The sequence below is a fragment of the Chiloscyllium plagiosum genome, chromosome 23 (assembly GCF_004010195.1).
Source record: "Chiloscyllium plagiosum isolate BGI_BamShark_2017 chromosome 23, ASM401019v2, whole genome shotgun sequence".
NCBI classification, from domain to species: Eukaryota; Metazoa; Chordata; class Chondrichthyes; order Orectolobiformes; family Hemiscylliidae; genus Chiloscyllium; species Chiloscyllium plagiosum.
Window position 1 is genome coordinate 4,211,476 of NC_057732.1, and position 24,351 is coordinate 4,235,826.

Here is a 24,351-nt window from a genome sequence, read left to right on the forward strand (position 1 = left end):
TAATAGTGAGGTTATTTAATTATTTCATACAATCCAAAATATTTTTAAACCATCAGAACAGACGGGGAAGACAATTCCCAGGGGAATTGCTGCAGAGTACTCCATTGCTCCAGACCTTTCGGTTCAGGTTGACTGTAAACTGGTTCAAATATTATATTAATAATTAATTAAGCTTCAGTGCTGCAAGGCAAGCACAAACTTCGCCAAATTCGGCAGCAGAGACCGAGAACAGAGTGTCAGAGGTGGAAACATTGGACAATATTGTACAAGAAAAACAGGCAAAAACAAAGCAGTTCTGAAGAAGGGTGACTGGATCCGCAATGTTATCTCTGATATCCCTCCACAAATGCTGTGTTTTTCCAGCAATTTTGTTTTTGTTTCAAAGTTGGGACAGCTTTCCTGGCTGCGGGAGATGCTTTGAACAAAGGCTCTCCCTCAGATTTGCTTCCTCCTTTAAGAGCGTTTTAAACCTGATACCTATATTCTGACAAGTATTCCTTCAGTTTAGTTGGCAAAGGCAGTTCTTCAATCTCTCTAGTCACTTTATGGATGGTGATACGGCAGAAATGTTGCAGCGAAGGGGTCTCAGTGTAGAAAGGTTTGGTTAACCAGAGTTGGATGCCTCTGTTTTGAAGAGCCAGACAGCGGCTGTTCTGTAGTGTCCGACATAAACCCACATAGTATTCCACCAGATGTACCACACTGTCAAACTGCTGAAGCTTAGATCTCATGAGAATCACCGAGTCGAGCCTGAACTTGCCATCTTGATATTCAATTCGTAGGTTGGTTGGTCCCAGGACAGTTTTCACAGAAATGGTGAGAAAATAGTCCTGGTGTGAACTGTCTCGCACCAGGAAAGTACCTTCAGAAGCTTCTTTTAACTTCTCGTTGGCTTCGTTTGCTTGGAGAGCTCCCCAGTACCATCCTGCGACAAACAAGAGACAAGTTATAACTTGGTATGCTGTAACACCGGTATTGTGTTAGCAATAGTTCAGTTGGCAGGATGCTGAGTTGGATATAGTTCAAATTCCCACATATGACCATGGTTTGTAAATCATATGCTTTAATACATGGGTTTGGTTTTGTGCTGTTTGGGAGGCAATGGCGTAGTGGTATTATCACAAGAGTATTAATCCAGAAACTCAGCTAATATTCCAGAGACCCACATTCAAATCCTGCCACAGCAGATGGTGAAATTTGAATTCAATTAAGAATAAGGGTCTAATAGAGTCATAGAGCTGTACAGCATGGAAACAGACTTTCAGTCCAACTTGTCCATGCCAACCAGATACTCCAAATTAATCTACTCCTATTTGCAAGCACTTAGCCCATATTCCTCTAAACCCTTCCCAGTCATATATCCATCCAGATGCCTTTTAAGTGTTGTAATTGTACCAGCCTCCCCCACTTCCTCTGGCAGCTCATTCCATACACACACCACCCTCTGAGTGAAAAAGTTGCCCCTTAAGTTCCTTCTAAATCTTTCTCCTCTCACCCTAAACCTATGCCCTTTAAGTTCTGGACTCAACCCCTGGAAAAGACTTTGTCTATTTAACTATCCATCCCCCTCATGATTTTATAAACCTCTATGAGGTCACCCCTCAGCCTCCGATGCTGCAGGAAAAACAGCCCCAGCCTGTTCAGCCTCTCCCTATAGCTCAAACCCTCCAACCCTGGCAACATCCTTGTAACTCTTTTCTGTTTCAAGTTTCAAGTTTCACAACATCCTTCCTATTGGAGGGAGACCAGAATTGCACACAGTGATAACATTATTGATTGTCAGGGGGAAAAAGACATCTGGTTCACTAATATCTGTTAAGGAGGGAAGTATGTCATCCTTACCCAGTCTGACCTACATGTGACTCCAGACCCACAGCAACGTGATTGACTCTTAACTGCCTTCTGGACAATCAGCGATAGGCAATAAATGGGCATCCCTATCCAGGGATGCCCATATCCCATACATATACTAAAACATTAGTGTGCTCAGCCTGATACTCTGGGTTAAGGTCCCTCTTCAGATCTTGATTGTCAGGCAAGGTGCCTTGATAATGCAGATTGAGAATCAACTTGAAAATCCTTACAACATTTGTCAATGGCAAGCCGGAGGAGCAAGAGAGATTCATGATCCATAGCCCCAGGCTTCAACATGCTTGTAGAAGTGTTTGTTACTGCAGCAACTGGAACTGCTTGGAGGACATGTTGGTTGGATGACCACTGCCAGTGTGACAGGGTTTGATTCCTGCTCTGGCTGCAGTGGGTTCTGGAGCTCGCTTTACCCACAGTGGAGGTCACACCACTCACTGTAGGTCATAGCTACTTTTGGGCAAAGGACTCAAGAAGAGAGATCATAGAGATAACATCCAGAGTAGGTGCAAACAGAAAACTGATGCTTGTGATGTGGATCCCATTACACACACCATCCAAATTTCCTTCTCACTGACTGAGTGAGTTGTGTTTTCTGGCCCTGGTGTGGGACTTGAATCCAGAATTTAGTGATTCAAAATCAGGAAAGCTACCCACTGACTTCTGGCTGAATGTAATGCTGGTGGGTATAAGCACGGCTTGCAGGATAGTCTCAAAGATTGATTCACACTTCCAACAGTTTTTGAAAAAAGGGACAACGTTCAATGTTTAACCCAACATATTTGGTAACATTCAAATCAGAATTTGATTATCAAGATGGGCGGCACGGGTGCCCAGTGGTTAGTACTGCTGCCTCACAGTGACAGGGACCCAGATTCAAAAGGAGAAAGTGAGGTCTGCAGATGCTGGAGATCAGAGCTGGAAATGTGTTGCTGGAAAAGCGCAGCAGGTCAGGCATCATCCAGGGAACAGGAGAATCGACGTTTCGGGCATAAGCCCTTTCCTGAAGAAGGGCTTATGCCCGAAACGTCGATTCTCCTGTTCCCTGGATGCTGCCTGACTTGCTGCGCTTTTCCAGCAACACATTTCCAACCCAGGTTCAAAACCCCACCGACCGACTGTCTGTGTGGAGTTTGCACATTCTCCCAGTGTCTGCGTGGGTTTCCTCCGGATGCACCGGTTTCCTCCCACAGTCCAAAAATGTGCAGGTCAGGTGAATTGGCCATGCTAAATTGCCCGTAGTGTTAGATGCAGTAGTCAGGGGTAAATATGAGTAAAGGAATGGGTCTGGGTGGGTTACTCTTCGGAGGGTTGGTGTGGACTTGTTGGGCTGAGGGACCTGTTTCCATACTGTAGGGAATTTAATCTAATCTAAAGTGGATAGCCATTCACTGTATGAAGACATTGAAATTCAATTCCTTTTTTTATCTTACAGACAGGTATAGCTCAATATTTTACAATTTCCATTGTTTTCAGATTGGCAAAAGACTGGCTACAATGCTAAATTGCTTAGCAACCATATAATCAACTGTCCGGGTTCTGTTTTGGATCCAGAAGATTATTAGATTAGATTACATTACATTACAGTGTGGAAACAGGCCCTTCGGCCCAATAAGTCCACACCCACCCGCCGAAACGCAACCCACCCATACCCCTACATTTACCCCTTAGCTAACACTACGGGCAATTTAGCATGGCCAATTCACCTGACCTGCACATCTTTGGACTGTGGGAGGAAACCGGAGCACCCAGAGGAAACCCACACAGACACGGGGAGAACGTGCAAACTCCACACAGTCAGTCGCCTGAGGCGGGAATTGAACCCGGGTCTCTGGCGCTGCGAGGCAGCAGTGCTAACCACTGTGCCACCGTGCCGCCACCGTGTGTTGTTCCCAGAGCTTTTATATGTCGCTACACTGGACTCCATTTTGGACACCATTCTCAGCATCGAAGAGCATGTTCGATATTTTCCAGATGTGCACAGAATCCTGCCACCTGCTGTAAGCAGATTTGTGACTATCAGTGACTATAAAGGTACACGTGGACTTGAACATGTTCCAATGGGCCAGTATTAGGGAGATCACTGATGCATTATACACAAAGATGTGGGATTATGTTACCTTCTGTCTTCTGCGGAGACAAACAAACAGAGACAACTGACAGGCAGAGAGAAGTAGGCACAAAGAAGAGACGGAGAGACACAAACAGAAAAAAAAAGTCAGAGAAAAGCAGGCAGAGAGAAGGAGACAGAAATAGACAGAGAGAGGCAGACAGAAAGAAGCAGGCACAAAGAAGGAGGCAGAGAGAGAAAAACAGATAGAAACAAGCAGAAACAGACAGAGTGAGTGCACAGCCTCACCAGGACAGTGCATTTCCCATGATACAGAATGTCACTAATGATGTACTTGCTGCTTTGAGGACACTACATCCCAGTTTATCACAACCACAACAGATCACTTCCCTCAATGTCAAACTGGTGTGTAACCACATGCAGCACATAGAGCAGGCCAGTAATTGGCTCCCGAAGGCTGTCATGGTGCCTTTATTCCATGCTGGTCCACTTGACCACCAGGGCAAAACAAAAGCTACTGGATAACGAGAATGACCCGCTGATCATTTGATGGTGTGTCCAGTGCACAAGATCTACACACATCGGCAAGTGGTTTTTAGAGAAAGCCATGCCTCTCCATATAATGTTGTCAAGCAGACTATTGGGATCTTTAACCATCTTTAACCCAACACAAAACGAACATCACATTCCAGCTTCATCAATTAAACCATGCAGGATTCCATGTGAAGGTTAGCCAGTCATCCCTAGTACATTCTGCCTTCTGGGTGCCATTCGCTGTCCACAGTGTGACCCCAGTGGATTAACCAGGGGAGATTGTATAATACGTTCACACAGCTCCTGGCCTGACTGCTCCAACTTCGGCATAGTTGGCAGCAGCCCAGCCTGGCCAGCTGGTGAGGGTACTGGCAGAGTGGCAGCAATGGGAGACTGCATGCTGTCCTCCAGAGACAGAGAGGATGGTGGATTTTTAGACTCCAGCAGGGCAGTACCTCAACAGTGCAAGACATGTGTTTCTGCGACACATTACCAAGCGCCACCTGCCTGCAACTTCAAACACTGTAGGGATCATTGCAGCGTACAACTGGGAATGGGTGCCCGACCTGCCACTGAAAGGTCAGAGGGGGAGAGTCCACCCCTGCCACCCCTGGAATGTCGGGGGAGTCCACCCCTGCCACCATTGGAATGTCGGGGGAGTCCACCCCTGCCACCACTGGAAGGTCAGGGGGAAGAGTCCACCACTGGAAGGTCAATGGGAGAGTCCACCACTGCCACCCCTGGAAGGTCAGGGGGAGAGTCCACCCCTGCCACCTCTGGAATGTCAGGGGGGAGAGTCCACCCCTGCCACCCCTGGAAGGTCAGGGGGAGAGTCCACCCCTGGAAGGTCAATGGGAGAGTCCACCTCTGCCACCCCTGGAAGGTCAGGGGGAGAGTCCATCCCTGCCACCACTGGAAGATCAGGGGGAGAGTCCACCTCTGCCACCCCTGGAAGGTCAGGGGGAGAGTCCACCCCCGCCAACACTGGAATGTCAGAGGGAGAGTCCACTCCTGCCACCCCTGGAATGTCAGAGGGAGAGTCCACTCCTGCCACCCCTGGAAGGTCAGGGGGAGAGTCCATCCCTGCCACCCATGGAATGTCAGAGGGAGAGTCCACCCCTGCCACCCCTGGAATGTCAGAGGGAGAGTCCACTCCTGCCACCCCTGGAATGTCAGGGGGGAGAGTCCACCCCTGCCACCCCTGGAAAGTCATGGGGAGCGTCCACTCCTGCCACCCTGGAATGTCAGGGGGAGAGTCCACCCCTGGAATGTCAGGGGGGAGAGTCCACCCCTGGAAAGTCATGGGGAGCGTCCACCCCTGCCAGGTGGAAGGTCAGAAGGAGAGTCTACCCCTGCCAGTCGGAAGCCACCAGGAGATGTCAGGCAATTAGTTGTCTAAGGTTGTGGTTTCCTTCTCTTTGCTACAGGATGCTCTGCCTCCAAGAGCTGTCAGCCAATCAGTGGGATAGCAGTTCCTCTGTCCCACAGCACCACCGAGAGTGGTGGCCACAGCTGGGACTGCAACAGGCTCTAGATTAGAAATGGGGTCTGATTGTATAACTTTTTCAAAGAGTCAGCACAGGCAGAATTGGCCAAACAGCTTTTTCTGGGCTCTAAGAGATTATTCTCCATTCTTCAATGTGATTTGATTCAATGTGCAACAGTATGGTGTATGCGTAGGAGTGAAATGTAAAAGTGCAGAACTTAATCGGTTATGACCTGAAAATAATCCATTGCCTTTAAAGGCTGATCCTCATATCTGCCACCATCCCCAGGCTTTAATGTGGAGACATTGTTCAGAAAACATTTCAATGACTCTATTGTATTCAGCTCTCGGGTATAGAACAGAAACATTATTCACATCCATAGTGACCTTTGACCAATAAGAAGATGTAGGCAGGAACTCAGACAGAGAGCATGTAAATAAAGCAGGCCAATGAATAGAAGTCTGAACATTCACAGAGCATTGGCTACACATAACCTTTGCCAAAATATTTCTGGCTGTTTTAAAATCCCTGAGGAGGAAACAAAAATGTATAGGCATTTTCAGGCGTTAAAGTTCTCCTTAGATTAATAGGTATTTGCTTTCACAAATATTTTATTTTCTGTCAAGAAAGAAAAGGGAAGGAAGCCACAACCTTAGACAAGTAATTGTGTGTGTTTGCCAAACTGTTGTTTATGTCAGCTTTTAACTCTCAACTTTTGTGCCTCTTAAGTCCAAGAATAAAATGAAAACCCTTTTCTCCTTAGTATCCTTACTGCTGCAATTCTGTAAAAATGCCTACCCCAGAACACAACAACAGGGCAGCATGGTGGGTCAGTGGTTAGCACTGCTGCCTCCCAGCACCAGGAACCCAGGTTCAATTCCAGCCTTGGGTAAATGTCTGTGTGGAGTTTGCATATTCTCCCTGTGACTGCATAGGTCCCCTCTGGTTGCTCTGGTTTCCTCCTGCAGTATAAAGATGTGCAAGTTAGTTGAGTGACCATGCTAAACTGCCCATAGTGTCCAGGGTTGTGTAGGTTAGGTGGATTAACCATGGGAAATACAGACTAGAGGGATGAGTCTGGGTGGGATGCTACCCAGAGGTTTGGTGCGGACTCGATGGGCCAAATGGCCTGCTTCCACGCTGTAGGGATTGTATGAACCCTATCATGAGAACTGACAAATCCCTCTTGGCTCTAGAGCCAAACCCTACCCTTCCCCCAATCTAGACCCAATGTCCCCTTCCTCTGGTGTGAACCTGACCTCCTTTCCCTTGCTGGACCAACTCTCTCCAGTTATGATCCTAATCCCGATGCACTACACCCCTGCCCTGGACATGGTGCCACACCCCCATTCCCTACTCCATTTAGGTGTGATGGCAGAGTGGAGCAGGGTGTGACAGAGGGAACAGACTGATGTTGCTGAATGCTGAAAGTGGAGGGGAGGGGAGGGGAGGGCAAGATGTGTTTGGTGGTAGCCTTCAAACATGGCAGAGGATGATCCTTTAACAACAGAGACTAATCTACCTATCGCATTGCCATTAGATTAGATTACTTACTTACAGTGTGGGAACAGGCCTTTCGGCCCAACAAGTCCACACCGCCCCGCCGAAGCGCAACCCACCCATACCCCTACATGTACCCCTTTACCTAACACTACGGGCAATTTAGCATGGCCAATTCAGCTGACCTGCACATCTTTGGACTGTGGGAGGAAACCGGAGCACCCGGAGGAAACCCACGCAGACACGGGGAGAACGTGCAAACTCCACACAGTCAGTCGCCTGAGGCGGGAAGTGAACCCGGGTCTCTGGCGCTGTGAGGCAGCAGTGCTAACCACTGTGCCACCGTGCCGCCATCTACCTTTCCCCCAGCTCCACCCCCTCCCATTTATCTCTCAGCTCCCTTGGGCCTTCCCCACATTCCTGATGAAGATCTTATGCTCGAAAAGTCGACTCTCCTGCTCCTCAGATGCTGCCTGACCGGCTGCGCTTTTCCAGCACCACAATCTTCAACTCTGGTCTCCAGCATTTGCAGTCCTCACTTTCTCCTAGATTAATGTGTTGGAAAGTAAGGCCTCCAGTTGTTTTAAGGAAAGAGATGAAGTGGTGATGGCAGATGTGCAGGTGATGGGGCAGATACAGCTGAAGGCTCTGTCTACCACAATGTGGGGTAAAGTTGGAACCCCTGTGGGTATCCATGGCTACATATTTGACTTGGAGAAAATGAGACAAGTTAAAGAAGAGGTTGTTCAAAGTGACAACAAACTCAACCAGGTGTAGGAGGGTGGTGGTGGATGGAGACTGGGCAGGTCCTTTCAAAGCGAAAAGTAGAGAGTCTTCAGACCTGACAGTAGGGAATTGATGTGTAAAGGGAATGGTGAAGAGCAGCTGGCTAGGACCAGAAAACTAGAAACTGTAGAACTGATGTAAAGCACTAGAACAATCACCAATGTAAGTGGAAGAGACTGAACAATGGGGGAGAAATAGATTCAAGATAGGAAGAAACCAGTGGGGCAAGAACAGGCTGAAATGATGGGTCTACCAGGGCAGCCCGCTTTATGGGTTTTGGGAAGGGGGTAGAAAGTAGAAGCAGGGGATGGGGTCTGTGAGGGTGGGTTAGAAATCTCCGAGGAGATGAGGTCCATGACAGTTCAAGAAACTACAGCTTGAAGTTCAAGTGTGGTTGTGACCGAGAGGGAATTAGGAGAAAGTGTCTGAGAGTTGAGGCTCACGTCTGCCACCTAGAGGTCAGCGTGCTCGACAACAACTGCACCACATGTTATGGCAAGTTTGATAACAAGGTCAGGGGAGGACTTGAGGAACAGAATGCAGCAAGTTTAGGAATAGAAAGGGTTTAGAGAGAAATGAGCCAAACACTGGCAATTGGGACTAGATTAGTTTGGGAAACTTAAGCGACATTGACAATTTGGACCAAAGGCTCTGTTTCCATGCTGTAGGACCCTATGACTCTATATTGGTGTTCCTCTTGTGCAGATGGATTTGTTAACCTCCGCTCCTTAGAAACCATTTGTAAATATTTCAGATGTTGCTGTAGCTGATGTTCTGCGTGTCAATTAGTATTGCAAATTATTACCTTCTTTAGAATGAGGGCAGTGCTGATAAAATAATCAGACAGCTGGTGGCTTCATGCTGGTGCTCGGAGACTTTTAAGGATACCATGGCATGTCATATGAATGTTGACCACCAGAGATCCAGGTGTCTTAGTGTGTGAAGTTAGTATGCAGGTACAGCAAGTAATCAGGAAAACTAATAGAATGTAATGTTTATTGTGAAAGGAATTGAATGCAAGGGTGGTGACGTTATGCTTCAGTCATACAGGGGCATTGGTGAGACCACATCTGGACTGCTGTGTATATGAGAAAATGCAGGGTTATAGGGATAGGATAGGGTGTTGGGTCTGGATAGGATGCTCCTCAGAGGGTTGATGTGGTTGGTTGGGCCAAATGGCCTGTTTCCACACTGTAGGGATTCTCTAAAACACTGGTCACCGTACTTAAGGAAGAATGTTAATGTGTTGAAAACAGTTCAGATAAGGTTTACCAGACTAATAGCTGGAATGAATGGATTGCCTTCTAGGGAAAGGCTAGTCAGGCTATGCCTGCATCTATTGGAGATTAGAAATTTCAGAGGTGAACTTATCATTAAGATTCTAAGCTGCGGGCGGAAGGGTGGAATTTCACCAGGCGGATGTTGAACGGATGTTTCCTCTTGTTGCAGAATCTAGAACTAGGGGTCAAAGTTTCAAAATAAAGGGGTGACCACTTAAAACAGAGACGAGGAAACATTGTTTCTGTCAGAGGATTGTGAGTCTTTAGAATTCCTTTCCTCAAAAACGCAGAATCTTCATATATATTTAGAAGGCAGAGTTAGATTCTTGATTGCCAGGGGATGAAAAATGATCAGGGATGAGCAGGAATGTAGAGTTGAAGCAAGAATCTGATCAGCCATGACCTTACTATATTGTACAGCAGGCTCAATGAGGTCTACTCTTGGTCCTTGCTCATATGTGTGTGTAACCAACATAGAGTCATATAGCACAGAAAAAGACTCTTCAGTCTAACCAGTCCATGATGACTGTAATCCCAAACTAAACTTGTCCCACCTGCCTGTGCTTGGCCCATATCCCTCCAAACATTTCTACTTATCGTAAAGTCTTTTAAATTTTGTAACTGTACCTGCATCCATCACTTCCTTAGGAAGTACATTCCATACACTCTCTGTGAAAAAACAAATTACCCCTCATGTCTTCTTTAAATCTTTCTCCTTTCACCTTAAAAATAAGCCCCCTAGTCTTGAAATCCACCATCACAGGGAAAAGACACATGGCATTTACATTATCAATGCTCCTCTATTTTATAAACCTCTATAAAGTCACCCCTTCACCTCATCACTGCATCCCAGCAATATATCATGGGAATCTAGACAATCCTCCTTTGACTGAATTCATACTTATTAAACTTATAAGAATAACAACTCATGCGGTGAGTACAGTTTCAGCAGCATCATTTATGCTCAAATAGATAGTGTTGCCATGGGATCGCCCATAGGCCCAGCATTCACTAACATCGTTATTGGGTTCCATGAGAAATGGGTCTTCAATGGAATGACCTCTAAACTACCCCTTGCACAGATACATAGTTGATACATTTGCTTTGTTTGGATCTGCTATTGCATGTAAAGTTTTCCTTACACACTTCAGAGGGTTCTGTTCTGAGTTCAAGCTTACTTTTGAAACAGAGCTCCTGTTCCTCAACATACTAATTGTCAAATCAATGGGTTCTCTACTGCAAGCCCACCTTTACGGGCCAGTCCATGCGCTGGGATTCCTGTAGCTCCATATATTGCAGAGGGAAAGGTTGGTAGCTATGTTTGACCAGTTCAGTTTCTTATCAAAGCATTAGAAAATCCAGGAGGACTCAAAGTCCAGAGTCATATTTCACCCAGAGAAGGCCTGGCAGTGTGGAACTACTGGCCACCTACATCTATAGATACCCCCACCTTCACAGCACTCAAGGCAATACAGGGTCATACAAACAACGCTCAACCAATCCCCTGACAGAAGCTGGCATGCCATAAATATGTGTGACTATGTCTAAACAGGGCCTTCAAAATGACAAGATGCGAGCACTAGTTAGAAAAAGGCAGTTGGGTAATTAAAAGAGGCTGTTTAAAAACAAAATCACAGAGCTTTATTAATCAAGGAATAGCGTACATCAGCATGGAATCACTTCCTGAAAGGATGATGGAAATAGATTCAATAATAACGTTAAAACCAGAATTGGGTAGATATCTGAAGGCAAATAAAACTGCAGAGGGATGGGATAGAATGGGGAAATGGGATGAATTACCAAAGAGCCAGCACAGGCATAATAGGTTGAATGGCCACTTGCATTGTATTATTCCATTATTTCACATTCAGCACAAGGCATCCATTTGTGAATAGAGGTAGACAATTAAATAACTCACTGGAGGGGGGAGGCTCCACAAATATCCCCATCCTCAATGTTGGAAAAGCCCAGCACATCAATGCCAAAGATAAGGCTGAATTTTTGCTCCAGTTTATTTTGGCCTTCTCCAGTGGTCCGCCGCATCACAGATATTGGTTTTCAGCCAATTCGATTCACTCCACATGATATCAAGAAACGGTTGGACACTCTGGATACTACATACTACATGAACAGCATTTATTGCTTGTTCTAGTTTCCCTTGAGAAGGTGGTGTTGAGCTGCCTTCTTGAACCGCTGCAGTCCACCTACTATGGGCAATGAATGCACAATGTTCAGCATTATTCATTACTCCTCAAATACTAAAGCAGTTCATGTTCAAATGCTGAAACTTTATTGCTGGAACAGCACAGCAGGTCAGGCAGCATCTAGGGAACAGAAGATTCGACGTTTCGGGCACATGCCCTTCTTCAGGAATGAGCAGAGAGTGTTCAGCAGGAGAAGATAAAAGATAGGGAGGAGGGACTTGGAGGAGGGGCGTTGGAAATGTGATAGGTGGAAAGAGGTCAAGGTGAAGGTGATAGGTCGGAGTAGGGTGGAGGCGGAGAGGTCAAGAAGGGAGCCGGGCTGGAGGGATTCGGCTGAGACAAGGTGGGGGGAGGGGGGATGAAGAAACTGGTGACGAACCAACCCAATCACCCTGTAGCACAGCATTTCAACTCCCCCTCCCACTCCACCGAGGATATGCAGGTCATTGGACTCATCCACCGCCAAACCACAACAACGCGACGGTCGGAGGAGGAGCGTCTTATCTTCCGACTGGGAACCCTCCAACCACAGGGGATGAACTTGGACTTCACCAGTTTCTTCATCCCCCCTCCCCCCACCTTGTCTCAGACGAATCCCTCCAGCCCGGCACCGCCTTCCTGACCTGCAGTCTTCTTCTTGACCTCTCCGCCTCCATCCTACTCCGACCTATCACCCTCACCTTGACCTCTTTCCACCTATCACATTTCCAACGCCCCTCCTCCAAGTCCCTCCTCCCTACCTTTTATCTTCTCCTGCTGAACACTCTCTGCTCATTCCTGAAGAAGGGCATGTGCCCGAAACGTCGAATCTTCTGTTCCCTAGATGCTGCCTGACCTGCTGTGCTGTTCCAGCAATAAAGTTTCAGCTTTGATCTCCAGCGTCTGCAGACCTCACTTTCTCCTCATGTTCAAATGCAACAAGATCCAGGCTTGGGCTGACAAGTGGTAAATAACATTCACGCCACACAAAGACCAGGCTGTGGCCATCACCAATAAGAGATAATCTAACTATCGCCCTTGACATTCAACAGTGTTACCATCACTGAAGTCCCCCACTATCAACATCCTGGGGGTTATCATTGAACAGAAGCTCAATTGAACTCACCACATAAACATAGTGACTACAAGAGCAGGTCAAAGGCTAAGAATACTGTGGCGAGTAACATACCTCCTGGCACCCCAAAGCCTGTCCATAATCTACAAGGCACAAGTCAAGAGTATGATGGAATATCTCCCACTTGCCTGGATGGGTGCAGCTCCAACAACACTCACAATCCAGGGCAAAGCAGCTCAAGTGATTGGCACCACATCTACAAGCATCCACGTTCTCCACCATTGACTCTCAGAGTAGCAGTGTGTACTATCTATAGGATGCACTGCAGAAATTCACCAAAGATCCTCAGACCACACCTCCCAAACCCACGATCACTCCCATCTAGAAGGACAAGGGAAGCAGATGTATGGGAACACCACCCTCTTCAAGTTTCCCTCCAAGCCACTCACCATCCTGACTTGGAAATATATCACCATTCCTTCACTGTCACTGGGTCAAAATCCTGGAATTCCCTCCCTAATGGCATTGTGGGTCAACACATAGCAGGTGGACTGCAGCCGTTCAAGAAGTCAGCTCACCATCACCTTCTCAGGACAACTAAGACAGGCTATAAATGCTGGTCAGCCAGCGACACCTACATCCCACAAATGAATGAAAAAAATGGAAATATTCTAATTCCCTACATCACTGAGTGAGTGATAGAAAGGTTGGATGAATGAGCCTGGATGTTTTGATCATGCGTCAGTCAGGGAAGAGGTCAGTGATACACTCAGGCACGTAGCCAGGATAAACGTAGCCTGGTTGTCAGAGCAACCCTTTGCTGCTCCATAGGAGGCCAGTCGAGCAAAGGTTGTGACTCCCTAATGATCTCTGTTGCTCCTTCCTTTATAGTAGATCTCAGGCTATACTATGCAATGCATATTTTGCTCTATTCTACTCATAAAGCAGTAGACACTGCTGAGCCTACACATGTGATAGGTTGTAAGTGAAGACATTGCTGAGAAACTCAATTATCTGTCCACAGACCTCAATAAATGACAGTAAGTGATTGTGGAACAAGCACCAAATTCAATAATGATGTGTGGCCTGTACTCATTTCAGACTTGGACTCCCAAACTTGTCTTTATTTGGAATTTGTGATACACAAGTTACAATCAGTGATTTCTGATCTCAAGCAGCCCCCTAACATGACCATAAGAGGACAAAGAAAAAGGCACAGCGACTTTGAAATTTTGACAATATAATGATGTCAAAAGGAGCAGGAATCCTTTTGCTGGTATATCCATCCTCTCCTTGATTATGTTTTGTTACTAATTGCTGTTATATCATTGAAGGGTTTTTTTTTCCAGACTCCTTCTAGTCCAGATGTTTCACAAGGATTATTTTTTCACAAAACTTGGTTTCTTCCGAGACAAGATTTTGGGAATTCATTCCTGAAGTGGCAACATCCCAGTTCTTTTCCAAGTCACCCATCAACTTGTCTTAGCTTCTTCTCAGCTTGTGGGAGAGGTACCTGCTGCGGGTCAGTGCTGACACACTGACATCTGAGCCACGAGGTAGAGGTCCCACTCCAAATATTCCAGAACTGAATCCCAGGCTGAGTTTACAGTGCAGTCCAGAGACAGTCAGAAAGTTTGTCTTTTAGATTAAATGTTACATCAAAACCTTGATGTCATCACATAAAATATCCCGCTGCACTATTTTGAAGGAGAGTTTTTCTGGACAATATTTACCTCTCAACCACCATGAGTGAAATCACATGATCAGTTCCTTATCCCCTTGCTGTTTATGGGAGCTTGTTGTGTGCAATTTGGCTGCTGAGTTTCCTCTATTACCATAATGACTACAAAACTAAGTCCTTGTGAAGTGCAGGTCACTTCTGCACTGTAGGAAACACAGGAAAGTACTTTGTGTGCTTGTGGAAGTTATTCTATTAAAAAGACATCTACCTTACTTTCTGATCCATCATTGTTGTTCAGAAAATGATTGAACCCAATTCCTTAAAGGTCTCTGGATTGCTAGCCCACTCTCACTATTACCACGACACCAATCTCGCTCCATTGCTTCACAGAAGGAAAGCTGTTGCTCATCCACACCTGCATGTTGGGCAGGGAGCTCGACTATGCTGAAGCAAAGGAAAAGCTGAGGGAGATTCTGCTGATGTCTTTCCTGAGTCCATGCAAGAGGATGCAGGCCCTTCAGACAACATCATGGATAAGTAGAAAGAGAATTCTTTTTTATTCATTCATGGGATGTGGATGTCACTGCTGGACCAGCATTTATTACCCATCCCTGATTGCCCAGAGGACAGTTTGGAGTCAGCCACATTGCTGTGTGTTTGGAGTCACACGTAGGCCAGACCAGATAAGGATGACATTAGTGAACCAGATGGGGTTTTCCAACAATTGACAATAAGACCATAAGACATAGGAGCAGAAATTAGGCACTGAGCCCATTGAGTCTGCTCCATCATTCAATCATGGCAGATAAGTTTCTCAACTCTATTCTTCTGCTTCCTCCCCTTTACAATCAAGAACCTAACTATCTCAGTCTTAAATATACTCAATGAGCTGGCCTCCACAGCCTTTTGTGGCAATGAATTCTATAGATTCACCACTCTCTTTTAGATTAAATGTTACATCAAAACCTTGATCTCATCACATAAAATATCCATTCTAAAATGTCTTCACTTTACTCTAAGGCTGTGCCCTCAGGTCCTAGTCTCTCCTATCAATGGAAACATCTTCCCAACATCCACTCTGTCCAGGCCATTCAGTATTCTGTAAGTTTCTATTAGATCCCCTGTCATCCTTCTAAACTCCATCAAGTATAGACCAGAGTCCTCAAACGTTCCTCATATGTTAAGCTTTTCATTCCTGGGACCATTCTCGTAAACATCCTCTGAATACGCTTCAGGGCCAGTACATTCTTCCTGAGATATGGGGCCCAAAACTATGCATGGTACTCCAAATGTGGCCTGACCAGAGTCTTACAGAGCCTCAGAAATACATCCCTGCTTTTATATTCAAGTCCTCGCAAAATAAATGCCAACATTGCATTTGCCTTCCTACCTACTGACTCAACCTGCAACTTTGCCTTGAGAGAATCCTGGACTAGAACTCCCAAGTCTCTTTGCATTCAGATTTCTGAATTTTCTGCCCATTTAGAAAATAGTCCATCCCTCTATTCTTCCTACCAAAGTGGATGACCTCATATTTCCACCATTGTACTCCATCTGCCACTTCTTTGCCCACTCTCCTAACCTGTCCAAATCCTTCTGCAGCCTCCCCGCCTCCTCAGTGGCCCCAGGAACAGGCATATCCCTCCCTAGACTGTCTTATATCTTTGTATCGTCTGCAAACTTAGCCAGAATGGCATCAGTTCTTGCATGTAGATCATTAATGTTTATGGTCATCATTAAACTCTTATTTCCAGATGATTACTGCCATGGTAGAATTTGACCCAGGTCCCCAGAGTATTACCCAGGTCTTTGGGTTAATAGTCTGGTGATAATACACTAAGCTATTACCTGTGCCTAATTCGATCCTAAAGACAGAGCCTCAGGTGACCCCAGAGGCAAAGGTACAGGAATGTGATGAGAAATCATTGCAGTGAATTCCAGGATTGAACTTGATTTAGGCAATTTCCCCCCTCACCTCAAAAACCAAAGAAGACTGCTTCTGCTTAAACTATCCATGTCACAGGCTGCAGATAGCTCGAGGTGAGGAATCAGGTATAAGCCAGGACTTGCACACCAAACAACCTGGTTCCAGGTGCAATGCCAATTTTGTAACAGGCTCTTGCAAGTTTCACCCCTCCGTCTGACACGGAGTGTCTGACGCAACTTTGTGACTTCTCCCTGAAATCCCGCTGGATACATTATAGCCCCAGGAACAGGCATATCCCTCCCTAGACTGAGCGCTTCTCTAACCAAATATTAGAGTCATAGAGTCATAGAGATCTGCCAGGGAAATTCTCCATAGCGACTGACTCTAAAAACTGGGAAAATAAACTGACACATCCAAAAGTCTGCCTGATAAATGTGAAGCAAGTGGGATTTGGCTTCTCTCACAAATGGGATATATTCTGTTCTTCCCCCATCAGATACAGTCATGAACTCTCTGAAATAAGGCCCAGACATATTTTTGTTTTCTTTCTCCTCCCAATTCCCCAAACTCTTTCCTAAAAGCCTCTCCAGAGATTTCTATTTCCAGCTGTTTCTCAGGAACATTTTTTAAAATATATATATAATATTACCAATGCTCTCTCACTCCAAAAACGCACTCAGGAGAGGATTTAAGTTTATCACCTGCATATATTTTTGAGTAAAATTAAAATTATATTAAAGGAGAGGTAGTTGGTTTACAATTCTGAACACGCCAGACACTGGACCTCCGTCTAACTGTTAATATCTTGTTTAAAGTCGCACCCATTGTTTTCAGTTGGTGAAATGTATCAGAGATTACTATCTAACGGCACCTTCACCCCCCCCCCCCCCCCCCAGTGAAGTGTCGGAAATTTATTTTGCAGTTTCCAACACAACGGATAATGAAAATGAAGCCACTTTTTAAAACCAATAAGCAACAAACAAAAATTTGTTCAGTTAAACTGCACCAAAACAGCACAGCGTTGCAGGTAAGCACTCTGGTAAATTCATAGGGAGTTTACCCCAAGAGACGATAAGACTTTTCTGTCTGTTTATTTCTTTTTGCTTTGAACACAAAAATTGAAAATAACTTCTTGTTGTTCCTGTTATTTGGGTTCTGTGTTAAAATGGCTGAGAGGGAGGAGAATATTGGCCAACAGCGTTGTAGACAGTGAGCGCTCCGCCGGTACCTGTACTCCGGAGATCCGCCAGTGCCGCTGAAATGCGATCCTCTGCAACTGGCCCAGTGCTCGACTCTGTCCCGGCTCCCTGCATCAAACCCACATCGTCTGCTCCCTCCCGGTACGTCAGCCGAGAGAACAACAGCCCCGAGTCACCCAGCAGTATTCACCTCCCCAACATCATCCCCGGGGTGGGAGCCAACGCTTATACAACACGCCTCTGGGGAGAGAGAGAGAGAGAGAGAACAGATGCAGTCTGAGAGAATACCTCCAGTGCCCTAGTCACTTTCAGGAAAATGTTGATGCTCCCTCCGGGGGCTGGGGGTGGACCAAGTGTCTAGGGGGCTTTCCGCCACAAGTTTGGCTCTGCTCAAATCTTCCCATTCCAGTCGCAAGATGAAGAAGCGAACCTCCACGTGTCATCCAGAAGAACAGCCCAGGTAGAGGGGGAGAATGGCACCCAGTGTGAGCTGGGTATGAGAGTGAGTGTGAGAGTGAGATTGGGCCTGGGTGTGAGCCTGTATCAGTGTGAGAGTAAGACTGGGTGTGACAGAGTGGGAAGGAGTGAAAGTGAAATTGGGTATGAGCCAAAGTGAGCGTGAGATTTGGAGTGTGTGTGAGGTTTGGAGTGAGTGTGAGATTTGGAGTGTGTGTGAGGTTTGGAGTGATTGTGAGATTTGGAGTGTGTGTGAGATTTGGAGTGTGTGTGAGGTTTGGAGTGTGTATGAGATTTGGAGTGAGTGTGAGATTTGGAATGTGTTTGAGGCTTGGAGTGAGTGTGAGATTTGGAGTGTGTGTGAGGTTTGGAGTGATTGTGAGATTTGGAGTGTGTGTGAGATTTGGAGTGTGTGTGAGGTTTGGAGTGTGTATGAGATTTGGAGTGAGTGTGAGATTTGGAATGTGTTTGAGGCTTGGAGTGAGTGTGAGATTTGGAGTGTGTGTGAGGTTTGGAGTGATTGTGAGATTTGGAGTGTGTGTGAGATTTGGAGTGTGTGTGAGGTTTGGAGTGTGTATGAGATTTGGAGTGAGTGTGAGATTTGGAATGTGTTTGAGGCTTGGAGTGAGTGTGAGATTTGGAGTGTGTGTGAGGTTTGGAGTGATTGTGAGATTTGGAGTGTGTGTGAGATTTGGAGTGTGTGTGAGGTTTGGAGTGTGTATGAGATTTGGAGTGAGTGTGAGATTTGGAATGTGTTTGAGGCTTGGAGTGAGTGTGAGATTTGGAGTGTGTGTGAGGTTTGGAGTGATTGTGAGATTTGGAGTGTGTGTGAGATTTGGAGTGTGTGTGAGGTTTGGAGTGTGTATGAGATTTGGAGTGAGTGTGAGATTTGGAATGTGTTTGAGGCTTGGAGTGAGTGTGAGATTTGGAGTGTGTGTGAGGTTTGGAGTGATTGTGAGATTTGGAGTGTGTGTGAGATTTGGAGTGTGTGTGAGGTTTGGAGTGTGTATGAGATTTGGAGTGAGTGTGAGATTTGGAATGTGTTTGAGGCTTGGAGTGAGTGTGAGATTTGGAGTGTGTGTGAGGTTTGGAGTGATTGTGAGATTTGGAGTGTGTGTGAGATTTGGAGTGTGTGTGAGGTTTGGAGTGTGTATGAGATTTGGAGTGAGTGTGAGATTTGGAATGTGTTTGAGGCTTGGAGTGAGTGTGAGATTTGGAGTGTGTGTGAGGTTTGGAGTGATTGTGAGATTTGGAGTGTGTGTGAGATTTGGAGTGTGTGTGAGGTTTGGAGTGTGTATGAGATTTGGAGTGAGTGTGAGATTTGGAATGTGTTTGAGGCTTGGAGTGAGTGTGAGATTTGGAGTGTGTGTGAGGTTTGGAGTGATTGTGAGATTTGGAGTGTGTGTGAGATTTGGAGTGTGTGTGAGGTTTGGAGTGTGTATGAGATTTGGAGTGAGTGTGAGATTTGGAATGTGTTTGAGGCTTGGAGTGAGTGTGAGATTTGGAGTGTGTGTGAGGTTTGGAGTGATTGTGAGATTTGGAGTGTGTGTGAGATTTGGAGTGTGTGTGAGGTTTGGAGTGTGTATGAGATTTGGAGTGAGTGTGAGATTTGGAATGTGTTTGAGGCTTGGAGTGAGTGTGAGATTTGGAGTGTGTGTGAGGTTTGGAGTGATTGTGAGATTTGGAGTGTGTGTGAGATTTGGAGTGTGTGTGAGGTTTGGAGTGTGTATGAGATTTGGAGTGAGTGTGAGATTTGGAATGTGTTTGAGGCTTGGAGTGAGTGTGAGATTTGGAGTGTGTGTGAGGTTTGGAGTGATTGTGAGATTTGGAGTGTGTGTGAGATTTGGAGTGTGTGTGAGGTTTGGAGTGTGTATGAGATTTGGAGTGAGTGTGAGATTTGGAATGTGTTTGAGGCTTGGAGTGAGTGTGAGATTTGGAGTGTGTGTGAGGTTTGGAGTGATTGTGAGATTTGGAGTGTGTGTGAGATTTGGAGTGTGTGTGAGGTTTGGAGTGTGTATGAGATTTGGAGTGAGTGTGAGATTTGGAATGTGTTTGAGGCTTGGAGTGAGTGTGAGATTTGGAGTGTGTGTGAGGTTTGGAGTGATTGTGAGATTTGGAGTGTGTGTGAGATTTGGAGTGTGTGTGAGGTTTGGAGTGTGTATGAGATTTGGAGTGAGTGTGAGATTTGGAATGTGTTTGAGGCTTGGAGTGAGTGTGAGATTTGGAGTGTGTGTGAGGTTTGGAGTGATTGTGAGATTTGGAGTGTGTGTGAGATTTGGAGTGTGTGTGAGGTTTGGAGTGTGTATGAGATTTGGAGTGAGTGTGAGATTTGGAATGTGTTTGAGGCTTGGAGTGAGTGTGAGATTTGGAGTGTGTGTGAGGTTTGGAGTGATTGTGAGATTTGGAGTGTGTGTGAGATTTGGAGTGTGTGTGAGGTTTGGAGTGTGTATGAGATTTGGAGTGAGTGTGAGATTTGGAATGTGTTTGAGGCTTGGAGTGAGTGTGAGATTTGGAGTGTGTGTGAGGTTTGGAGTGATTGTGAGATTTGGAGTGTGTGTGAGATTTGGAGTGTGTGTGAGGTTTGGAGTGTGTATGAGATTTGGAGTGAGTGTGAGATTTGGAATGTGTTTGAGGCTTGGAGTGAGTGTGAGATTTGGAGTGTGTGTGAGGTTTGGAGTGATTGTGAGATTTGGAGTGTGTGTGAGATTTGGAGTGTGTGTGAGGTTTGGAGTGTGTATGAGATTTGGAGTGAGTGTGAGATTTGGAATGTGTTTGAGGCTTGGAGTGAGTGTGAGATTTGGAGTGTGTGTGAGGTTTGGAGTGATTGTGAGATTTGGAGTGTGTGTGAGATTTGGAGTGTGTGTGAGGTTTGGAGTGTGTATGAGATTTGGAGTGAGTGTGAGATTTGGAATGTGTTTGAGGCTTGGAGTGAGTGTGAGATTTGGAGTGTGTGTGAGGTTTGGAGTGATTGTGAGATTTGGAGTGTGTGTGAGATTTGGAGTGTGTGTGAGGTTTGGAGTGTGTATGAGATTTGGAGTGAGTGTGAGATTTGGAATGTGTTTGAGGCTTGGAGTGAGTGTGAGATTTGGAGTGTGTGTGAGGTTTGGAGTGATTGTGAGATTTGGAGTGTGTGTGAGATTTGGAGTGTGTGTGAGGTTTGGAGTGTGTATGAGATTTGGAGTGAGTGTGAGATTTGGAATGTGTTTGAGGCTTGGAGTGAGTGTGAGATTTGGAGTGTGTGTGAGGTTTGGAGTGATTGTGAGATTTGGAGTGTGTGTGAGATTTGGAGTGTGTGTGAGGTTTGGAGTGTGTATGAGATTTGGAGTGAGTGTGAGATTTGGAATGTGTTTGAGGCTTGGAGTGAGTGTGAGATTTGGAGTGTGTGTGAGGTTTGGAGTGATTGTGAGATTTGGAGTGTGTGTGAGATTTGGAGTGTGTGTGAGGTTTGGAGTGTGTATGAGATTTGGAGTGAGTGTGAGATTTGGAATGTGTTTGAGGCTTGGAGTGAGTGTGAGATTTGGAGTGTGTGTGAGGTTTGGAGTGATTGTGAGATTTGGAGTGTGTGTGAGATTTGGAGTGTGTGTGAGGTTTGGAGTGTGTATGAGATTTGGAGTGAGTGTGAGATTTGGAATGTGTTTGAGGCTTGGAGTGAGTGTGAGATTTGGAGTGTGTGTGAGGTTTGGAGTGATTGTGAGATTTGGAGTGTGTGTGAGATTTGGAGTGTGTGTGAGGTTTGGAGTGTGTATGAGATTTGGAGTGAGTGTGAGATTTGGAATGTGTTTGAGGCTTGGAGTGAGTGTGAGATTTGGAGTGTGTGTGAGGTTTGGAGTGATTGTGAGATTTGGAGTGTGTGTGAGATTTGGAGTGTGTGTGAGGTTTGGAGTGTGTATGAGATTTGGAGTGAGTGTGAGATTTGGAATGTGTTTGAGGCTTGGAGTGAGTGTGAGATTTGGAGTGTGGACTGGGGAAGAGGGCTGAGATTGGGAGAATGGGGCAGGGACTGGGAGAGTGACAGGAGCAGAGGCAGTGAGAGCCGGGGCAGGCAGGGTGTGGTTTATGAGCGAGCTGGTGCTGGCAGAGCAGATAGCTTGCTGTGTAGCTGAATATTGCACGCTGCAGCACAGGGCAGTGTTGCTATTAGCTGGCGCCAGTCTCCACCCCCCGCCCGCCCTTCTCCACCTCCCACTCCCCTCCCACATAAACACACACGGGGGTGACTTTCCAGGAACTTTCCAGGAAATGTGTCACGTGAAGCCTCTGGCAATCGGCCAACTCTAAAAGCGAAAGCGGCCTGAGTCCTGAATTTACCCTGGAGCCCAGCCTAGAGTGAGGACAGCCCCACTCCGCCTTCCCACTGGGGGCGGGGGCCTGAATCCAGCTGCAGCTTTCTCCCGGGGAGAGGGGGAGAGAGTCAGTGCCCTATGTCTCTTCTCTCCCTCCCCCAAAGGGCAGCCTGTCTTTACTGTGCACAGGGCCAGAGAGAGAGAGCTACTTCTAAGAATCCCTCGAGGTTCCCAGGCTGATGATGACAGTGAAGCAGACCCGGGGACGGATGGCAGAGGGGCAGGAGGAGAGAGATGGACCCAATCTACCCAATCCCTTGGGCAAAGGGAGAGTGCATGGCCCCGCTTCTGCTTCTACACGCTCAGAGAAATGAGTCATCCCCAGAAATCTCTATCAAGACACAGGTTGATATGCAATATATATTCTATATGTATCTGTCTGTATGCAATGTCTCATACTTATACATCTACATATCTCTACACGTACAATACTACGCATACATCCACACAAACACAGACACATACAGATATAGGCACGCTTACAGGCACATATGCGCACAGATACATATACATATAAGCACACATTCACAGATAGAGACACACACAAGCACAAACACATACAGACACATATACACAGGGCGATAAGGACAATTTCTTGTATGTCGGCTGGGAATGTACTAAATGCTAACCCAAAGCACTGCGGACGCTGTAAATCAGAAAACAAAACCTGGAACAGTTCTGGGGAAGGGTCACTCGACCCTAAACGTTAACTGATTTCTCTCCACAGATGCTGCCAGACCTGCTGAGGTTTTCCAGCCGTTTTTGTTATGCCGTGAATGTTTACGAGCGAAGCCTAGTTGGTACTAACCCAAGGTTTGGAGAAGGTGGAAGTTGCCAATCCCAATTCAGACACCTCAACCGACTTTTAACCTTTCAAATCATTGCGTGGCGTGTCTCTGTGATCCTGGGCGGACGAGGCGTGCTCGGTGTTTATGAACAGAGAGAGGCTGATGTTTGTGTACAGTACTGTCAGCCAGCACACAGATGTTTGCGGGGGGGGGGGGGGGGGTTGTTTTGTTTTGGAAGTGAACATGCTAAGAATTTCAAACTCAGTATATTCGCTGCAGAGAACCAGAGAGGTGTTCAGTTTGGGCCCTCCCGGTGATTTTTATTTTGTTAAACACGAAGATCAGATGTAGTTTTGGTTCTGGAGCGAGTGATATCTCCGGCCCCTGAATTTTATTTACCGCTAAACAATTGCAAAGAGCACACAGCTATCCAAACCTTAACGCCACGGGCGCCAAAGTCCTTCAGCTCCAATGATGAGCAGGTTTTGGTTTTGCTCGGGGGCAGAGTAGTCCCGGGATTCTGTGAGATTTGCCCCCCCCCCCCCCGATTATGGCGAGGAGCAGGCAAACCGAGTCTAATTCGATGCCCACGCGTTATGCGCTGGGATTCGGAGTGAAACCATTGGCACCCAAAGAAGGCACATACCTGTTTATTTTCAGATGTGCAGTGAGGGGGGAGACAGTGCCCCCCCGGGAACTCTCGTCCTGAGAGGGCGGCCAGTGGAAATAACCCCGGGAGTGTCCTCAAATCCACCCTCCTCACAGGGCAATTCCAGGAGGGGAGGGGGGGGGGCAGAAAGTGAATTCACGTTCCTCATGGGGATGGTGAGATTTGGTGGGCGGTATGTCCCGCTGACACTTTACAGAAAGAGATGGCGAGCGAACGAACATTATTTTGACCACAAACCGTTCCCTCGATTGGGTCATTTTCTTACCTTCGTTTTGTACACTTTAATTAATTTGGAAAACGAACTCCCGACTTCTCTTGGAGGCGGGTTCTGCTGAAATCCCGGCAAACTTCCTACTTTCCAGCATGCACTGACCATTCGCCTCGCGGGCTGGGTTGTTTCCCGGTGTTTCCTTCGGTTAAAGCGGCTGGGTTTTTTTCCCCTAGAACCCGGGAGACCGAGCCTCCTTCCGTCACGCCGCTGTTTGGACATTAACGCGCTTCCCTG

The 24,351-nt window shown here is 46.4% G+C and overlaps 2 protein-coding genes across 4 annotated transcripts in view; one reads left to right on the forward strand and one right to left on the reverse strand.

The window, feature by feature from the left end:
- On the reverse strand, window positions 1-24,198 carry socs2 (suppressor of cytokine signaling 2). Of its 3 annotated transcripts, none has more exons than XM_043713341.1 (3): window positions 24,112-24,198; window positions 17,619-17,829; window positions 1-925 (listed from the first exon to the last, which is right to left on the reverse strand). In XM_043713341.1, the coding sequence occupies exons 2-3, from the start codon at window positions 17,701-17,703 to the stop codon at window positions 465-467; spliced, it is 546 nt and encodes a 181-aa protein (XP_043569276.1). In that variant the 5' UTR covers window positions 17,704-17,829; window positions 24,112-24,198; the 3' UTR covers window positions 1-464. The 3 variants fall into 3 exon arrangements, with proteins under 3 accessions (XP_043569276.1, XP_043569275.1, XP_043569274.1); XM_043713340.1 differs by having other exon boundaries at window positions 23,823-24,129; XM_043713339.1 differs by lacking the exon at window positions 24,112-24,198 and adding an exon at window positions 23,197-23,510.
- The window catches only part of mrpl42 (mitochondrial ribosomal protein L42), a 28,915-nt gene continuing 27,021 nt past the window's right edge, over window positions 22,458-24,351 (forward strand). The window contains exon 1 of the mRNA XM_043713336.1: window positions 22,458-22,733. Coding sequence (XP_043569271.1) covers window positions 22,623-22,733 — 111 coding nt within the window. The 5' untranslated portion in view covers window positions 22,458-22,622. The remainder of the gene's footprint in view (window positions 22,734-24,351) is intronic.

Bases quoted from the DNA above. Each gene is read 5' to 3' on its own strand.
- socs2 (XM_043713341.1), bottom strand. From the start codon at position 17,703: ATGCAGGGAGCCGGGACAGAGTCGAGCACTGGGCCAGTTGCAGAGGAT. The intron at 926-17,618 runs GTACCGGCGGAG...TGTTTGTCGCAG, and splicing joins GGCGGATCTCCGGAGTACAG to GATGGTACTGGGGAGCTCTC.